Below are 18,274 nucleotides of genomic sequence, written 5' to 3'. Positions count from 1 at the left end.
GCAGAAATTCTCAGGAAATAACTTGATACAAATGTCTGAGTTAGTGATAGTGACCTGTGTTTTATCATGTTTGCATTAAGATTTAGACCTCAAAACCAAATTCTAGTTTATTTTGTCCCTCTACCCTTGATAATCATGATTCTTTGTGTCTCCTCCATTTAATTGCCTTTCCCAACTTCTATTTTTAAAAATGTCACTAAAGTGACTTCTCATCCAACAGACTAAAGATGCATGCCATTATGATTAGTAGATTAAAATGAGTGTAGGAAGTAGTTTAGTGGCTTATATATACCTTATTTCTTGTAAATGAAAGCTTATAGTTATTAGATCTCAACATTAGCGTTTTATAGAGCTTTTATTTTTCTTTTTTTTTTATATACTTACCTTAGTCAAGCATTGTTTTTCTTTCAGACTATGATTTATGGGTTAGGATTTTTAAGAAATATAATTTAGATTAAAAACAAAACAAATCAGTTTTAGTTTTCATAGCACTTGGTATAAATTGAAGACCATTTGAACCCTCCAGAATATTGCTTTCATTCTTCTGCTCCGTAATCTAGAGACAGGAAGATTCTTATGGAATACGAAGCAGCTGTACCCCTTTCGGCACTCAGTTCCTGGGGTCCCTGGCCAGCTGGATGGCTCTCTTGATTTATGGTAGACACAAAATCGAACACATTATTGATGTCTCACAAGTGTATAAACCAGGATTTTTATTTATAACCATGTATTAGTCTTTAAAAATGCTTAATTGTAGAAATTAGTTTATGTTTAGTAAACTAATTCTGATTTTCCTCTTGATGGTGCTCACTTGCTTCCTAAGGACCTTGACCATTTCCCCTTCCTGCCCTGTCTCCCTAGCTTTGAGGATATATTTTTAGACAAAATTTGGAACTAGACTGAACAGAATTACAATACAGGAAAGTTCAATTTTATATTTTTCAGAAAAGAGGAAAAGTATTTAAAACTATTACTTATAGCAAATGCCATTTAATAAGATTTCTAAGGCCCACTTATTTCAGGCCGTATTTAAGACTTCAGAAGTTCTACATAAGGAAATAATTAACTTGGAGTTTATTTTTATGGGATTTTTGGATCTGTGATGAAGGTCAGTTTTTTATGGTTGTACTCAGTAAAAGGAATTATACATTTATAAACACATGTTTAGGTAAAAGGAAATTTTAGGTCTATTCTAACTAGAGTTAAATCTTTTTCACCAAATGGCCTTCTGTTTTCTAGTTGAAGCTATTTAAATTATAATTTTCTCTTGTGCATATGAGGAGAGAAAGTTGGTAGACAATATTGGATGCAAGGTGCAATGGAATGGTGAAAAACTATCATGCTATCAGTATCTCTCGTGGACTATGATGATAATGTTATCTGTGTACTTGTATATATTGTTCTCATCTATGCTTTTGTTTTTATAGATGTGCTTTTTATATACGCATTTTGTATAATTTTTATACAAATTACATACTTAAATTGTGTGCATCTTTGCAAGTATTTATATAAATAGCAGTAGTGAACAACATTTACTTGAGTACTGGACAAGGTTGTTTTGTTGTTAGAGATGCCTCCACTCTGGGAGAGAGGACTTGGATTAAGGCCTTGGTAATCCATTTCAGAATGTGAAACCTTAAGAAAGAGTTCTGGAGTTTTTAAAAGAGTGAATAAAACCGTTAGTTAATTGTTTCCTTTTTGTTTCTTTAATAAAGCCTCTAACGCATGCTGCGGATAATTGCTTAATGGCTTGTATATCTGTTACTGCCAGGTAGCATGAGCCTGGGTAGAGGCCATTGCATGACTGGTGTGTGCTAGACAGTGTAAATTTGCCTTGGTCTCGCTGTTATCCACTAGTGTACTGGACATCCTGCTTGACAGAATTAGGTCTATCGAGGTAACCTACATAAGCAGTTATGCTACATTGTGTTGTCAGTGGCTGCCATGCATTTGTCCCAAGATGTAAGCATTCTTTAAAAAACCAACAAAACAATAAACCCTTATCTATTAACTAATAAATAAGTATGAAGCATGTTGTATGTTCTGAGTTCTCTATTAAAAACTCATCAACATTGTGTTCCCAAAAGTTATTTGCCTAGGAATGGGATCTCTTCAAAGTGAACTTTTCCAAGGGTACATCCTCATCCCTTGACTGTGGAAGCTTCAAAATGCAGGAATTCCTTTAGATTTAGTGCTATGTTTGACCATTAATATGTACAGCAAGAAAAAATATATTCCATTTGTGCCTCTGAAATACACTCTTTTTCCCCAAATGGAAGAATGGTTGGGGTGGTTTAGGCATAACCACTGCTTCTTATTTAAATGGTCAGGAGATGGAAGTACAGATATGAAAAATGTTGCACCTTTTCTCTGTGGAAACAAAGCTATTGACATGGAATAATATGAAATTCTAATAGCAATAAATACTTAATTTGATAAGCAGTAGAGCTTCACCCATGAGTCCAAATTAAATCAGGAAGAATTTTTGAGGTTTTTTTCCTTTGTATAGCTTTTTTAGACATCACAGAGAAGATTATTTTTGTTTTGTTTTGTTTAATACTCACAGCTATTACAGTAGATAAAGAATTTGAGGTTAAAAAAAAAGGACATGGTGTTATTTGTTTTTATGCCATTTGATGACAGACTGTTGAAGCATCTAGCTTCGATAATGCAGGTGCTCTCTAAATGTGAACTCATCTTTCCTGAGAAATGGACCTTTACATGTGTTTGGCAGCAGGACTACTCTGTTGACTGATTGTGTAGTAGTCCCTTCTGGAGGTAGGTAAAGGGCTAATAGAAATACTTTTGCCTAGAGAAACAGGAGGAGGTCACCCAGGAAACTAGCGACCCACCTGGGAGTAGAACCAAGACTGAGTCTACGTGCGATATTGGTTGGGACTTCCTCTACAAGTTCCTGTTGTTGGTCTTTTTGTTGTTGTTGTTGTTGTTTGTTTTCCTTTGTTTTCTTTTTTGGCTTCCTAGTTGTTCCTTCTCTTTCCCCCAATTTTTCCTTCACTGAAAAACTTTTCACTTCTATAAGTCTCACCATTGTTTTTGTTCAGTTATATACAAGGATATTCACTGTTCATGGTGGGAGCCCTAAAAGCCCTTCTGACTTTACTTGAAGAACTGTGCAGGTGGAACTCAGCTATTGAGTAATTTTTTCCTCTTGACAATAAGAATGCTTGGTCTCAAGTCTATAAGTTGGAAGTAGTGGCTCCTGCTGGGCTGGAATCCTTGGAACAAGGATGTCGTTGGGCTGATGGTAGGTGGGCTGTGTCACAGGGCTGATGGCTTGTATACCTACAGGAGGAGTTCTCTGGCCACACCGTTGGTACAGCAGCTCCTTCCAGGCTCATTCATGGAACAGGCATGGTGGCAGTCTTGGAGAAGAGTGCCAGCCCCGGTCAGAGGTAATTTTGTACTGCAGAAAGGTGAACAAGATCAGTAGGAAGCTCCCATAAGAACCAGGGGAGGGATGAGGGTGGATGAGATGGGGAGACACAGTGTGGGCTGCTGGGGAAATTAAAACCTCTGTTAAGACATATTTACATAATATATATGCTTCAATGTGTATTGCATCTAGTCCAGTCATCATAAGTGACTGATACAGCTTAACTGACTAATGTTATACATCTGTAAACATTTTTACTTAAAGTTGTCACCATTACCTGCTCTCCTGACAAATCATTGTGCTCCTCTCCTTTGAGCAAAGAGAACATAATGACAGGCTACTTTTGTATCTGGCCCCAATTCCCTTTTCAGTGGAATTATACACCATCCCTTTCATAAGCCCATGCTCTGCAGGAAGTGAAAAAGTGGTCTATTGTTTTCTATATGCCAGAAAACAAATGGATTCCTGTTTCTCTCTTAGCAATACCAACCTTGTATAAAACACTAGATCATGATCTTGCTGCCAATAAGATGTGACTGTCATGTCCCTTTCTTCCAGGCCAAACCATGGCCCCTTAAATCACACTCTTAAGGAGTGCTATTTACAGCTAGAGATCCTTGTTTGCCACTGGAAAGATGGGATTCTCTCTGGGGCTAGGGGCACTTGCTGTGCAGTTTCATTTAGATATATTGGGTATATCTGAGACTATTGAGGTTCTCTTTCATATTAGGTAGGACCTGATAAAACTGAGTAAGATAAGAACATCAGCTATTTGAGCTATTGCCTCATGCAAGTATAAACTCTGTAATTCTGGACTTTTTTAATATAATTTTTTTATAAGCACATCCTGGTAAAAGTAAAGCGATGATTATGAATTGGATTTCACTAGTTCTACTAATTATTTCCGTGACATTCCTGAATAAGCCTCAGGAATTTGGTAGTGGAAATAATAAGCGAAGTAGAATACATCTCAAGAGGTACCAAAGTAGGTTTGAAATTTTATTAGTCCTAATATAATAATTATAGTAGCCTGTGACATGGCTAAAATAATTAAAAGTTTCAGGGGGATAGTTAATAAACCACAGCATATAATGATCATCATAAAACCATGTGCAGAGTTGCCATGTGACCACTTTGGGAAAGTGGAAAATGTCCAAATAAATATGGAAAATAGTATTTCCATATTTTGGAAGATTACTATAAGTAATTTAGGATATCATTTTGTTTCAAAGACATTCTAAGATCTTATTTAGAGATTGCTAAGAAGTTTATAAAATAGAATTTCTAGGTAAAGTTTTTATTAGAGAGATATCTTTCCAAATGTAAATTATACATTGTAAATTTAGTTTATAAGTATCCTTTTTGTCATAGCAGGAAAAGATTTTTACAGATTAACTTTTCTTTAGTTTGAAAGCCTTTGAACCTTTGACTTTTTTTGAAATAGTTTCACACTTGAGATTGTGATATTTTCTGATCATATAAAAGGGATTCAGTTTTATTCCATTATATAAAAATTAGCAATATATATTTCTTATCAAATAATTGAATTTTGGGAGTTGTGACCTTTAAAATATTACCAGCCAGATACAGTGGCTCACTCCTATAATTCTAGCACTCTGGGAGGCTGAGACAGAAGGATTGCTTGCGCTCTGGAGTTCATGACCAGCCTGAGCAAAAGCAAGACCCCATCTCTACTAAAAATATTTAATAGAAATATTATCCAGGTGTCATGGAATGCACCTGTAGTCTCAGCTATTCGAGAGGCTGAGGCAAGAGGATTGCTTGAGCCCAGCAGTTTGAGGTTACAGTGAGCTATGATGACGCCACTGCACTCTACCTGGGATGGCAGAGTGAGTCTCTGTCTCAAAAAAAAAATAATAGTAAATAAAATAAATAAATAAAATGTTATCATGAAATAACTTACTGCTTTTAATATTGATATTACTTAATATATTAATAGTAATTTAAGTTATCCTATTCTGTTTTCCATTAATTTTTAAATTTTTTATCTGAATACTTTTTTTTTGTTACACTTTAAAAAATTTAATTTATTTATTTGGGAATAGAAGCAGCTAATTAATTAAATTAGAAGGATCCTAAAAAAATCTTTACTGATCTGCTATAATATTTTTAGACCTAAATATTTTCTGCAACCTTTATTATTTCAATTATCTTATAATATTTTACACCTTGAAATTTCATTTAGATTTAAGGATAATCTTTTGTGTTGGTTAGAAACCAGGATCCCATGAATTGCTGTTGAGTTAATTCTTTGCTTTTAGAAACAAAAACCCATATATTTAATTGTATTTATGTAAGGTGAAATACTTGACATGATTTGAAAACTCTGAAATATTGTCATTACTTAAGCAAGAAATGAATTCTACATTCTATTTGCAAGAAAGGATGAGAATCCCATCTCCCCAGTGACATCCAATGCCTTCTTCCAACTTTGCTGATTGCTATAATCTATTCAGAGCTGTTATATGGAGTCTAGACTAGTAGGATTTACAGTAAAAGGACTCTTACATTCCCCCACCCCAGTAGTAATGGTTTCAGTAAGAAAAAGGTTACGTATATAAAACTAAAGGGAATCCATTAAACCATTTAAAATATGAGATTGTATCTTACTCAAAGAATTTGCAAAAATTAGAGAAAATAACATAGTTGGCAAAGAATATAAAACATTAAACTTGTATTTACTAATTCTCTAGCATAATTGGTAGCTATTGACGGTAAAACCTTTCACTAATAAAATTGGCTTAAATCTGAAAATAATCTTGTTCTCAAGACATCAGTAAAACAGGCTTCCTGCTTTCTTAACTTTGTTCATTTTTTTTTTTTTTTGGCATGAGCTTCTAAATTAGTCTATCCAGTCTATACTTGTTAAAGTACCAGTCATTTGTGAATTGACTTTTATAGTTTAGAACCGTGTAAGAAAGTGACATTGTTAGTGCATGAAGACAAGCTGCCAGAGGGTTTTGGTTGTATATTACACAGTGTGACTGGTTTCTATCTAAAAATTAGTGTACCGTGTTCTTTATTTTAAAGTGAATCACTGATTTCACTTATCTTAAAATATTTTAATAGTTCAGACTAATAATCATGGATTTTATGGGGATTTTGAAGCTTTGTGTCAAGACCATATTTTTGACAATATCAGAAGCTTTTAATAAGGTGCTTGCTGCTGAGCTAATGATATGCTTTTGCTAGTATTTCTTATATCTATCTTCAATAGACATATTCAGGCTAGTGTGAATGTAATAATCAAGCCTCAATCAAACCATACTTAGTATGACAAATATTGCATTATACTGTAATTTAGGTATTCATGCTTCTGATAAAGGGCTTAATTCGACTCCTTGAGGAACTGGGAAAACACTATTGATTTTATACTGGAATGTAAAGTAGCAGCCATTTATAGTGCAAGATATAAATCACTTTATAATTAAAATTAAATCAAGAGAAATTAAGAATCTCATGGCCTTATATGTAATGGTACACAATCTTAAGTGTAAAATTATATTTTGTATCAATTGTGTTCCTGTGCATGGGTTTCTGGGCACAAAAAAAAAATTTGCAGTTAATCTTAATAGAAGCAGATGATATTGACTTTTTAAATTTCTCTTAATTTTTTTTCTGTAGGAACATTGCAGTGGAATAAACTACTTATTCCAGATATAATTGATTTATTTTTGTTTTCCTTTTTAAGAAAATGTCAAAGAAATTTTTGGACAGACTATTATTCATCATCATATCCCTTTTAACTGGGACTGTGAATTTATCCGACTGCATTTTGGGCATAACCGAAAGAAGCATCTTAACTACACAGAATTCACGCAGTTTCTCCAGGTGAGCTCAGTTTTCATAACTGGTATAAATATATACTATTCTTCCTCTGCCTCCTTCTCTTTTGTTTTTATTAAGGTTGTTGCAAAAATAGTAGTCCCCCGTGGCATTTCACCCCAAATTTTGATTTCTCACTCACCAGAAGCAGCTTTTATTTTATTTTATTTTATTTTATTTTATTTTATATTTTATTTTATTTTATTTTATTATTTTATTTTATTTTATTTTATTATTTTATTTTATTTTTTGAGACAAAGTCTCGCTTTTTTGCCCAGGCTAGAGTGAGTGCCGTGGTGTCAGCCTAGCTCACAGCAACCTCAAACTCCTGGGCTCAAGCAACCCTACTGCCTCAGCCTCCCTAGTAGCTGGGACTACAGGCATGCGCCACCATGCCCGGCTAATTTTTTCTCTATATATTAGTTGGTCAATTAATTTCTTTCTATTTATAGTAGAGACGGGGGTCTCACTCTTCTTCAGGCTGGTTTCTAACTCCTAAGCTCGAGCAATCTGCCTGCCTGGTCTCCCAGAGTGCTAGGATTACAGGCGTGAGCCACTGCACCCGGCCCAGAAGCAGCTTTTAAAAACTCTTATACCTGTTTCTTTCAGTGTTTCATTCTATTTATTTAAATGGTAAACTTGTTGGCACTTCTACTTTTTAACTTTTCACTTTTAGGTAGTTTTGACTGAATTTTGTGTACGACTAGGAGCTAGCTCTTTCACCTCTCCTTCCCTGCCACAGACTTGGACATTTTCTGTCCTCTCTACCCCCTGTATCATGATGTCATGATTCTGCTTAGATCAGTAGTCCTATGAATTACTGTAATTTTGTAAATACTCTTCATGGCTAAAATTATATTGCTTTTCTTAGAGTTTCTAGTTTTCATTAGTTTAGTTTTCTATGTGTTGATACTAATTCATCCTCAAATTTTACCCCAGCTATTAAAATATCTTTTAATATGTTCAAAACACATTAGATATATCAATTTCATTTTCTTGGAGCTCTGCAGGAGCTATTTTTTTAAAAAATTGAGGTAAAATTTACATAACATAAAATTAGGTATTTAGAAATGTACAATTTAGTGGCTTTGAGTACATTCACAGTGTTTTGTGACCACCGCCTCTATCTAGTTCCCAGATGTTTTTATCATTCCAAAAGAAAACCCTGTATCCATTGAGCACTCACTCCCCATTTCTGCTTCCCCCAGCTTCTGGCCACTACCAATCTGCTTCCTATAATATTTCTATGGATTTACCTATTCTGGAATTTCATACAAATAGAATCATACAATATGAACTTTTATGTCTGGCTTTTTCACATAATGTTTCCAGGGATTATCCATATTGTACCATATGTCAGTGTTTCATTCCTTTCTATGGCTGACTAATACCACATTGTATGAATAAACCGTATTTTGTCTACCCATTCATCAGTTGTTGGACATTTGGTTTGTACTCACCTTGTGGCTATTGTGAATGGTGTTGCTGTGAACATTTGTAGGCAAATATTTGTTTGAATACTGGTTTTCTGTTCTTTTCGGGTATAGCTAGGAGTGGAATTGCTGGGTCATATGGTAAGTCTGTTTAACATTTTGACGAACGAGTGGATTGTTTTCCGCATCAGCTGTACCATTTTCTTGGTGCTTTCTGACCTGCGTCATGGTCAGAAGGTGGATTTTGTGGGCCCAGCATGGTCCCGCTGCACCACTCTGCTGTCTTAGAAGGTGGACTTTGTAAGCTTGCTTCATAGCTGTCTGTTATCTTCCTTCACCTTTATCCCTGGAGAATCCATTTGCCTTTCCGTTATGTTACATTTCCTGTTTGTTGGGTTTTACCTCTTCCTTTAGCATGGTTTACTTCTTCTTTTTTGGTAGAATACATCCTGCAGGGACTTCCTGAGGGAAGTAAAATAATTTTTTTTTCAGACTTCTCATATCTGAAAACCTCTTGCTCCATAACTGGTGGCTCAGTATTCTAGTTGGAATTTATTTTCCTCATAATTTTCAAAGTATTTCTCTTTTGTTTTCTAGTTTCCAGTGCTGCCACTGTGAATTCCAGTGCCAATTTTATTCTTGATTCAGTTTTCAAACTTTTTCCCCCCACTTTAGAAGGTTTTAATTTTTTTTTTTTTTTGTTAGGTGCTTACGAAACTTCACAATGATATTCCTTGGTGTGCGTTTATTTTTATTCGTTGTGCTGGGCTCTTCATTCAAGTGGGCTTTTTTTTTTTTTTTTTTTGAGACAGAGTTTCGCTTTGTTGCACAGGCTAGAGTGAGTGCCGTGGTGTCAGCCTAGCTCACAGCAACCTCAAACTCCTGGGCTCAAGCGATCCTTCTGCCTCAGCCTCCCGAGTAGCTGGGACTACAGGCATGCGCCACCACGCCCGGCTAATTTTATATATATATATTAGTTGGCCAATTAATTTCTTTCTATTTATAGTAGAGACGGGGTCTCGCTCTTGCTCAGGCTGGTTTCGAACTCCTGACCTCGAGCAATCCGCCCGCCTCGGCCTCCCAGAGTGCTAGGATTACAGGCTTGAGCCACCGCGCCCGGCCTCAAGTGGGCTTTTCTAATCTGAAAACCTATGTCCTTCAAGTCTTGAAAATTTTCTTAACAGTTTTCTTACTCTATTTTATTCCTTACTAGGACTATTAAATATTAAAATTATTATCTTTTAGTTTTCTTTTTTGTCCTATTTTCCTTCTGAACCTTCTGTTACGATTTTTATTTCTGTTGGATTCTAATTTTCAGGAGCTTTTTTTTCTCTGAATGTTCATTTTTTTAAAAAATAGCATATTCTTATTTCATGGATGTACTATTTTCTTTCACTTCTCCAAAGATAGTAAGGACAGGGTTTTTTTTTTTTTTTTTTTTTACATTTTCTTATGCCTGCAAAGTGTTTCTTCCAAGTTTCATTTCTTTTCTTTTTTCCTCTTTGTTTTGGTCTCACTTTTTCATGTTAGTAGCTTTTCTCATATGTCTGACAGTCCTCTGTTCATATATAAGATTAGGGCTTATTGGGAGCTTTGGTTTCATGGTAGGACTTATTAACTTGAGACCTTACTGTAAAGTTTTCTGGCTGAACTGTTTTAGGACCTTCCAGTCTTTTCTTTCAGTTTGGGGCGGATCAGAGAAGAATCATCTGGTCTCCCATCTGGAATACTAGATCTGGCTTTTGACATTCTAGTTGCTGTAAGAGAAGAGGGTTGAAGGTCTCAACATTCAGTGTGATGATATAGTTTATTACCTTTTTTCAACGTAGTACTCTCCCCCTCAACTGGGCATGATCTCCACTAGTCCAGACATTCTCTGATAAACTCTCCAGACAGCGAACTTCTGGTCTTCTGCTGGGGTTGGGAAAGGGCAGAGGCCTGGCTATTTGAAGTAAGGCAGGTAATTAACTGCTTCTTAAACAGACTTCCATCTAAGCCCCCTATTTTCAGCTCCACCTTCACCGTCACTTCCAGAGGTACCAGTGCAGCCAATTCCTGAGTCCTTTGGGGGTTCTGTTACATACATCAAATTGCTTTTTGGCTTTTCCCACTTCTAGTTTTCTTAAGTCTATTAAAGTCAGTTGTCAATTGCTCTTCTGCTTTCTGATCTTAAAAATGTAGTTGCTATCTTCTCTTTTTATTTTCTTTGTCCCTGGGTTTCTGTTTTGTTCTGTTTTGTCCCTTTGTTGAGATTTTAGTGGAAAATAATGTTTTGGAAGACAGTGCACTTAAATGTACAAGTTCAGTCTCATCCAAAGACACTGTTTCTGAAGCTCGGCTCTTTTTACCTCTTAAATGAAATGAATTTTCAAGTGCAGAAGATCTTCACTTTTAGCATAACTTTTCTTCTTTCTTCTTTCCTTTAGTTCCCCTATCTACCCACCCACCCAGAAACAAAACTTATTTTACCTTTTATAAGCCCTACACTATTGTTTCTCTTTATTAGGGTAATCACAGATTTGAAAACTGTGTCCTTTAGGTGTAAGTATTTTTAGAACCCAGCCCTTGTTCTAACACTTTCATTATTAGTGCCAATCTAATTCATCTTGTAAAATACTCAGACTGGAAAAGTTAAAAATATTGTACATTTGAGAGCTGATTTTTTAAAAAAAGTAAACGTCCTCCCAACTAGTGTTTAAGATTCTTCCAAAGATGACTTTATTTCATTGTTTTCTTTGCATTTACTGAAGATATTTTATAGTATCTGTTATACCTTGATATTTTAATTATACTATGTAACTGAGAGCTGTATATATGGAACTTCTTTTTTCTTTATTTAACTTCTCATTTTGAAGTCTTTAATTTTAATTTTTTTAAAACTTTTTATTTTAGAAGACTTCAAATATATTTAAAAGTAGAGAGAATAGCGTAATGAACCCCATATACCCATCAACCATCTTTAACAATGATCAACTGTTGGCCAATCTTGTTTTATCCTACTCTGCCTCCTATAGGATCATTTGGAAGCCAGTCCTACACACACTATAATTTCATCTGTGATACTTCAAATATGTATCTTTAAAAGATAAGAGAGTTCTTTAACTGTTGACCTTATAGAAAACCAAATCTGTTCTTCTAACATTGCTCTTTCAGTGAGCATTCTGCTTCATCTTAAAGGTCCACATCTTCTTTAGTACTGAGTGTCATTAATAAGGCTAAATTGTACCCATGGTACAGTTATTTCTGGGAGATTAAGACTCCCAGGGAAGTCAAAGGGAGTCTTCCCTTCCCTCATAGGGAAGACAAAGATATAACAAAGACATAAAGAAGGAGAAGCAAAGGAACAGTGAGAAAGGAGAAAGGTATGGAAGACAGGGAGTGGATCTATGTCTGCTTCTGATGCTGCTTTGGAAAATTTTTGCAGTGGGGACCACTTTCAATCAATCTGATGAAATCAAAACTTCCTGCTTCATTTGAAGGGTAAAGTGGTTGGAGTTGAGATGCTGGGAAGATGGAGTGAGGTAGGGGAATGACTTAAGTAGAAGAGGAGGAATAGAAGAGAAAACTTTGTCAAATCATGCAAGTTGTTTATTTTATACTCTTTTTCTGTCTTATTTACCAGTTGAGTTTATTTCTCTATATTGTTCTTTTAAACCAAATCTAAATATACCTTTTTATATAAATATTTGCTCACTGTTGAAAAGTTTAGTAGGTTTCATATACTTGTCTGTAGTCTATCAACCCGCTAAGAAATTTTTAACATTAGCTTTATTGTTAAATATCTTACAAATACAGAAAACCACATAAAACAAATGTATAGCTCAATGGATTGTTATAAAACAAACACCTACTGGGGTAATTTTAATGTTTTGAATTATCATTGAACTATCATAAGTCCATAGGAAAATATAATTATATAAAGATCATGAGACTTCTACCTAAAACTATTTTAAATGTTAGAAAAAGGTAAAGCAACAGTGATTTGTAAGCTTTGATAAATAAATGGCAATGAAAATTATATTTAATTTTATCTTTGAATAATGTATATATACTTGGATAAGACTCTTATTTCCAGAATTGCAGGGTATGAAAGTGGCATCCAATAGTGCCATTATTATGTTGTGCTAATAGGGTTATTTGGGATTATGTCATGAGTTCCCAAGGCAGAAATGCTCAGGTTTTAACTTTTGTATAGTACCCCGGGGATTACTGGTACATTTTGGTATTTTTATTGATATCACTTAATATGAAGTTTGGCTGCCCAATAGTTTAAAAATTCAGTGATATTCTGGACAGTTTTACAATTTATGAGTAACTGTGCCCAGAGCCAGAAAGAATTGATAGCTGAAGACTACTAATGCAATTTATTATCTATAACTTTCATTTTAGAATCACTAAGTATTGTACTTAACAGTTGATAGAGTTTCTCACTGAGTTTTTAAAAAAAACTGTTTGGAAAAATGGTCTCTAATTCATTTATATATATTTAGTGAGAGACAGAGACAGACTAACTTTGATTGTAACATTTAAAATTGAAAAACTGAAAATGAATCTAAACTCTTAATGCAAGAAGTACTCTGTGATGACAAGAAAGCCTTCAAGCAGGAGAGAATAAATTACTGTGTATTTTTAAGGCTGAAATAAAACACCGGAAAACATTATACTCTATTTGATTACAGTGATGAAAACTTTTGAGTAAAATCTGAAGGTTCTTTTTTCTTCTCTTTATTGCTATGCTCTGATTCATTCTATTTTTTCTTGAGAAGTAATATGTAGTACATTTTCAAGAAAACATGTGGTGCTTAAAAGAAATTCAAGCTCTGCTGTAAATTCAGAGTTGTACATTGTTCATTTCTGCAAGAAGTACTTGTGGGGGAAGGGTGTCTGTCCTTCCTCCCTTTCCAAAACATATACTTGGGATGTGTTTAACCAATGTAGTGGCCTTGTTCTAATTTTTCCCTCTAGGAGCTGCAATTGGAACATGCAAGACAAGCCTTTGCACTGAAAGACAAAAGCAAAAGTGGCATGATTTCTGGTCTGGATTTCAGTGACATCATGGTTACCATTCGGTCTCACATGCTTACTCCTTTTGTGGAGGAGAACTTAGTTTCAGTAAGTAAAAAGCAAGTACTTTTAACCTCCTGTTTCCTTAAACGTTTTGAACCATCGGGTCCTGGACCTACAGGGACTCATAGGACTCTGCTATTCAAACTTCACACTTGGTTGGTAGAAGGTAAATGTGTGTGTGTGCGTGTGCGTGTGTGTGTGTGTGTGTGTGTGTGTGTGTGTGTGTGTAAGGGAGGTAGAGGTGATTGTGAGTGGTCTTTCCCCAGATCATAGCTTTACTCAGAGCCATCATCTTGCTCTCTTGTATTTCCAAACTGTTTATTTCCATTGACAGAGTCCAGTTCAAGGGAAACGAGAGTTTGTAGACAAGGGTGAGCAGTTACTTTTTCCAGTGGGCAGTACCTCTCCCAGAAACTACTGCCTTCATCTTGGCCTCTTTCCACCCCACCAGGCTCCCAAGGTCTTGCTATAAGGATGGCTCCTTCCTTTGTTGCCTTCAGGGTGCTGTCTGCTGGAGGGATCGTCACTGGCTTCTGCACTGTTTTAATAACCATGCTCATGGCAGAAGGTATGGAGGAAATATGTGGCCATCAGCCTCTGTGGCTCACTCCTCTCTCTGCCCCTTCACCTGTGCATTCAGTCTGTATGCACCAGACACAGTTTTTTGTTCTGTCAAACTGCTAATCTCTATAAAGTAATCATCTGGACCAACAGCAAACTCATGTCATCCACTTCCTCACATAGAGTGGTGAAACTTTCCTCACTTACCCGTTTTCTTGTTCATGCTTTGTACTTATGTATAAGTTTTTGATTACTGCTTGTTTTGAATGGAGGGAAGCCAATGAGTACTTTTGTTGTTTCAGCTGAGGATCATTATCCCTGATTTAGACTGGGGTAGAAAGATCAACTTCTGTTCTTTTTCTTCAGTGAATTCGAACATGGAGCATGTCACTTTTTCCTACACATTTCACCTCCCTGACACCACCCCGCACACCCTACCCTCACCTCATACCCCAACCAGAAAATGAAAGAAGGAAGGAAAGAAAGAAAAGGAGAGAGGGAGGGAAGAAGGAAAGAAAATCCTAGAGAAACGGGCTCACTCAGTACCCATTTAATCTTTTCCAATTTCGTTAGTTAGAGCCATTATAGCCTTAATTTACCAAAAGCCAGTTCCAATCCTCAGAGGAATATGTTAAATAATTTGAGTCCAGCTTTTGGGTGACTGGTATCCAAATTTAGGCTAATATAAATATAATCTATATCTGGGTTAAGGCATGTGTGTGAGGGATGGTAAGGGTGAATACGTTTGCCCATCATTACCTACGCTATTTGTAAAAGACCTTTATGATTAAGGTGGTCACATTCGTATTTCTGTATTTCTTTGAGTTTTTAACAGAGAATGCATTCAATCAAGTGTGTTCCTCTGACTCTGACTTCTGGCTTGAAAATTAGGCTTGTGCAAGCTATGAAAAATATTCCTTGAGTTTATGTCCAAGTGGTGGGCAGAGAGAGAGATTATCTCACTCTGCAGGGTAGTGAAGGCCACGTTGACCCCTATCTTGGGCATGAGAGTCTCTTTGGCACTATTCCACTGAAGACTTAACTTTGTAGTGACTAGATCCTCTCCAGATTTTCTGTACTTTTTTTTTGGAGTTTTTAGTAGTTGTACCTTTCATGATACAAATTCAGAGTACAGCATAGATTGTTAAGTATCTTAATTGTAACAGTGGCCTTTAAAAAAAAGGTTAGGAAAAGTTGATATCATGAAATGGTCTTAAAATTAAAAGTTATCACTTGGTTTTTGTGAATGTGTGTATGGGGGAAAAAAAGAAAACCAAGTTTTAAAAAATGCTCCATATATTGTACGTTGATGTTTTGTTTATCCAGGACTAACAGGAGTTCCATAGTTGAGGGTCTTGAAGATCCTGTTTAAATAACTATTGTTTTTGATCTGTGATAATTGTATTTGTTGTTTCTGACCTTATAGGTAGATGAACCATGAAGTCCAACTTCCAGATGTTGCTTTCTTCCTTAAAACCCAAATTACATAGACTTCCCCGAGGGCATGAAATGCATTGAGTGTTTCAGTATGATACTTCCCTTGTATTTATGGACTGGTTGTTAATCATTTTAATAATGAAGACTCCCTTGGATCCTCTTTGAGAAAAGTACACTGTCCATAAATGTGTTTTTTGGTTTTGTTTGTTTTTTAAACTTTTTGTGTTGTCATTTCCTAGGCAGCTGGAGGAAGTATCTCACACCAGGTTAGCTTCTCCTACTTCAATGCATTTAACTCCTTACTGAATAACATGGAGCTTGTTCGTAAGATATATAGCACTCTAGCTGGCACAAGGAAAGATGTTGAAGTCACAAAGGGTAAGATTTAAAATATATATATTGATTAGAATCTCAGCATTTTCACTTTCTTCATCTAGGCATGAGGTTAATCTAAGTTTACCACTCTAAAGCCAGATCTAGAAAGTATGTTACCAAGAATATATTTGCTTCATTTGGGTTCCAAAAATCCAGGTGGATTTAATGGGATGCTGAGGTCAAGAATGGAAAAGTGGCTTTGACAGTTTTGAAAAGAACCTTGGCCCAATCTGTCAAACAGGTCAGTGGCACTGTGGCAGCAGCTTGTTTGTACGAGGAAGGAGTTGCCACAGAAAGGTGGGCAAGCCTACTCCTTTTGGTGAATGGTAGTGGGATTTTTGAGTGACTGGAGAATAGCCAATTCTTTTGTATTGTAACCCTGGAGACCAAAGTGAATAAACAAGATAAGAGAGAGAGAAGATTCTAAAGAGATTGTTTTATCTTTGAAGTAATTTATCTGTTTTAGCTGTTTCATTATCTTAACTAACATTCTTTTACTAGCTTTTCAGAAATGCATATTCTTATAGAGTTGAACTTAAATGTTTAAATTTTGTTTTAGATTTTTAAAATAATGCCTGTAGCTTTCAGATTATGTTATAGTTCGTTAAGGTAGAAGTTTGTTGTATATTAAGAATCTTTCAAGATTTTAACATTTTCTCTCTCCCTTCCAGAGGAATTTGCCCAGAGTGCCATACGCTATGGACAAGTCACTCCACTAGAAATTGATATCCTATACCAGCTTGCAGACTTATATAATGCATCAGGGTAAGTATTCCAATACTTCTTCATGATATTTATTATAGGGTAGTTCTTTTAAAATGTGAAATAGTGCTGTGCTTTTAGTTCATTTTAACAATAGTTTATTCAATAAATAAATTCCAAGAAAGAGAAACAGATAGGAGAAACAGAGGAGAAAAGAGGAAGACAGATCAAGGGTAGAGGGCTATACGGAGAGAGAGAAAGAGAGAACAAGGGTGAAGAAGAAAAGAGAGGAGGGGAAGGAAAGTGGGTGGGGCAGGGGAAGAGCTGGAGAAGGAGAGGTAATAGAAGGAAGTAAGCAGTTGAGGGGCATGAGAGAGGGAAATGAGTGAAGGAAGAAAAGAGAGAGTAGGGGAGGGAAGTGAGAGAGAGATTTAATCTGGGCTCTCTGGAGATATTATGAGTTTTAAGAGATTTATGGAAATTTGCCTAAATTTATAACTATAAAATAGACTAAAGTCCATGGAGGAATAGTATAATATTTTTGGTTCATTGTAAATTTTCATTTCACTAAAGAGTATATACCCTTTCATGTTGGAGAATATCATTTTCTTGAGATATGCATGTGATATTATCATCATAGTTACCATCACGGACAAGCTCAGGTGTTTTATGCCTCTATTTTATAAATTTAAAAGACAGGCTGGGTGTGGTGGCTCACGCCTGTAATCCTAGCACTCTAGGAAGCCGAGGCGGGCGGATTGCTCGAGGTCAGGAGTTTGAAACCAGCCTGAGCAAGAGCGAGACCCCGTCTCTACTATAAATAGAAAGAAATTAATTGGCCAACTAATATATATATATAGAAAAAATTAGCCCGGCATGGTGGCACATGCCTGTAGTCCCAGCTACTCGGGAGGCTGAGGCAGAAGGATTGCTTGAGCCCAGGAATTTGAGGTTGCTATGAGCTAGGCTGATGCCATGGCACTCACTCTAGCCTGGGCAACAAAGCGAAACTCTGTCTCAAAAAAAAAAATAAATAAATAAAAATAAAAGACAGAAGCACATGGAAGGTAATTTGTAGTCTTATGCAAATGCAAAAGAAAATCCCTTATCTATGGGTAGCCAGCAGAACCTGTGGGAAAGGGAACTTATGGTCTATTAAGACATCAGATTTTTTTTTTTTTAGTTACCTCTAGTAGTTCTTTAAGTATAGCAATATCTGAAAAATGGGCATTAGCCCTAGAACCAAGGACTAGTAGAACATAGGTGGCTTATTGTCTTCATGCTATATGATGAATTGTTAGACTGGAGATGATACTAAATATATCAGCCAGACTTTGGTGATTGATATGAAATACTAGTCCATGTCTCATTCATCTGTAATTCACATTTTTAGACAAAAGTTTTGAGCTTCCTTCATTAATAAATACTTTCAAAAAGTACTTCTCAAAACTGGATCTAA

The 18,274-nt window shown here is 35.7% G+C and overlaps 1 protein-coding gene across 3 annotated transcripts in view; it reads left to right on the top strand.

Moving 5' to 3' along the window:
* SLC25A12 (solute carrier family 25 member 12) overlaps positions 1 to 18,274 on the top strand; it is a 180,412-nt gene that overhangs the window by 112,914 nt on the left and 49,224 nt on the right. For all 3 annotated transcript variants that reach the window (XM_012781934.2, XM_012781935.2, XM_012781937.3), the window contains exons 5-8: positions 7,107 to 7,246; positions 13,639 to 13,785; positions 15,978 to 16,116; positions 16,785 to 16,878. In XM_012781934.2, coding sequence (XP_012637388.1) covers positions 7,107 to 7,246; positions 13,639 to 13,785; positions 15,978 to 16,116; positions 16,785 to 16,878 — 520 coding nt within the window. The remainder of the gene's footprint in view (positions 1 to 7,106; positions 7,247 to 13,638; positions 13,786 to 15,977; positions 16,117 to 16,784; positions 16,879 to 18,274) is intronic.

Source organism: Microcebus murinus, chromosome 8 (assembly GCF_040939455.1).
Source record: "Microcebus murinus isolate Inina chromosome 8, M.murinus_Inina_mat1.0, whole genome shotgun sequence".
NCBI classification, from domain to species: domain Eukaryota; kingdom Metazoa; phylum Chordata; class Mammalia; order Primates; family Cheirogaleidae; genus Microcebus; species Microcebus murinus.
This window is presented reverse-complemented; position numbering and strand designations above follow the sequence as displayed.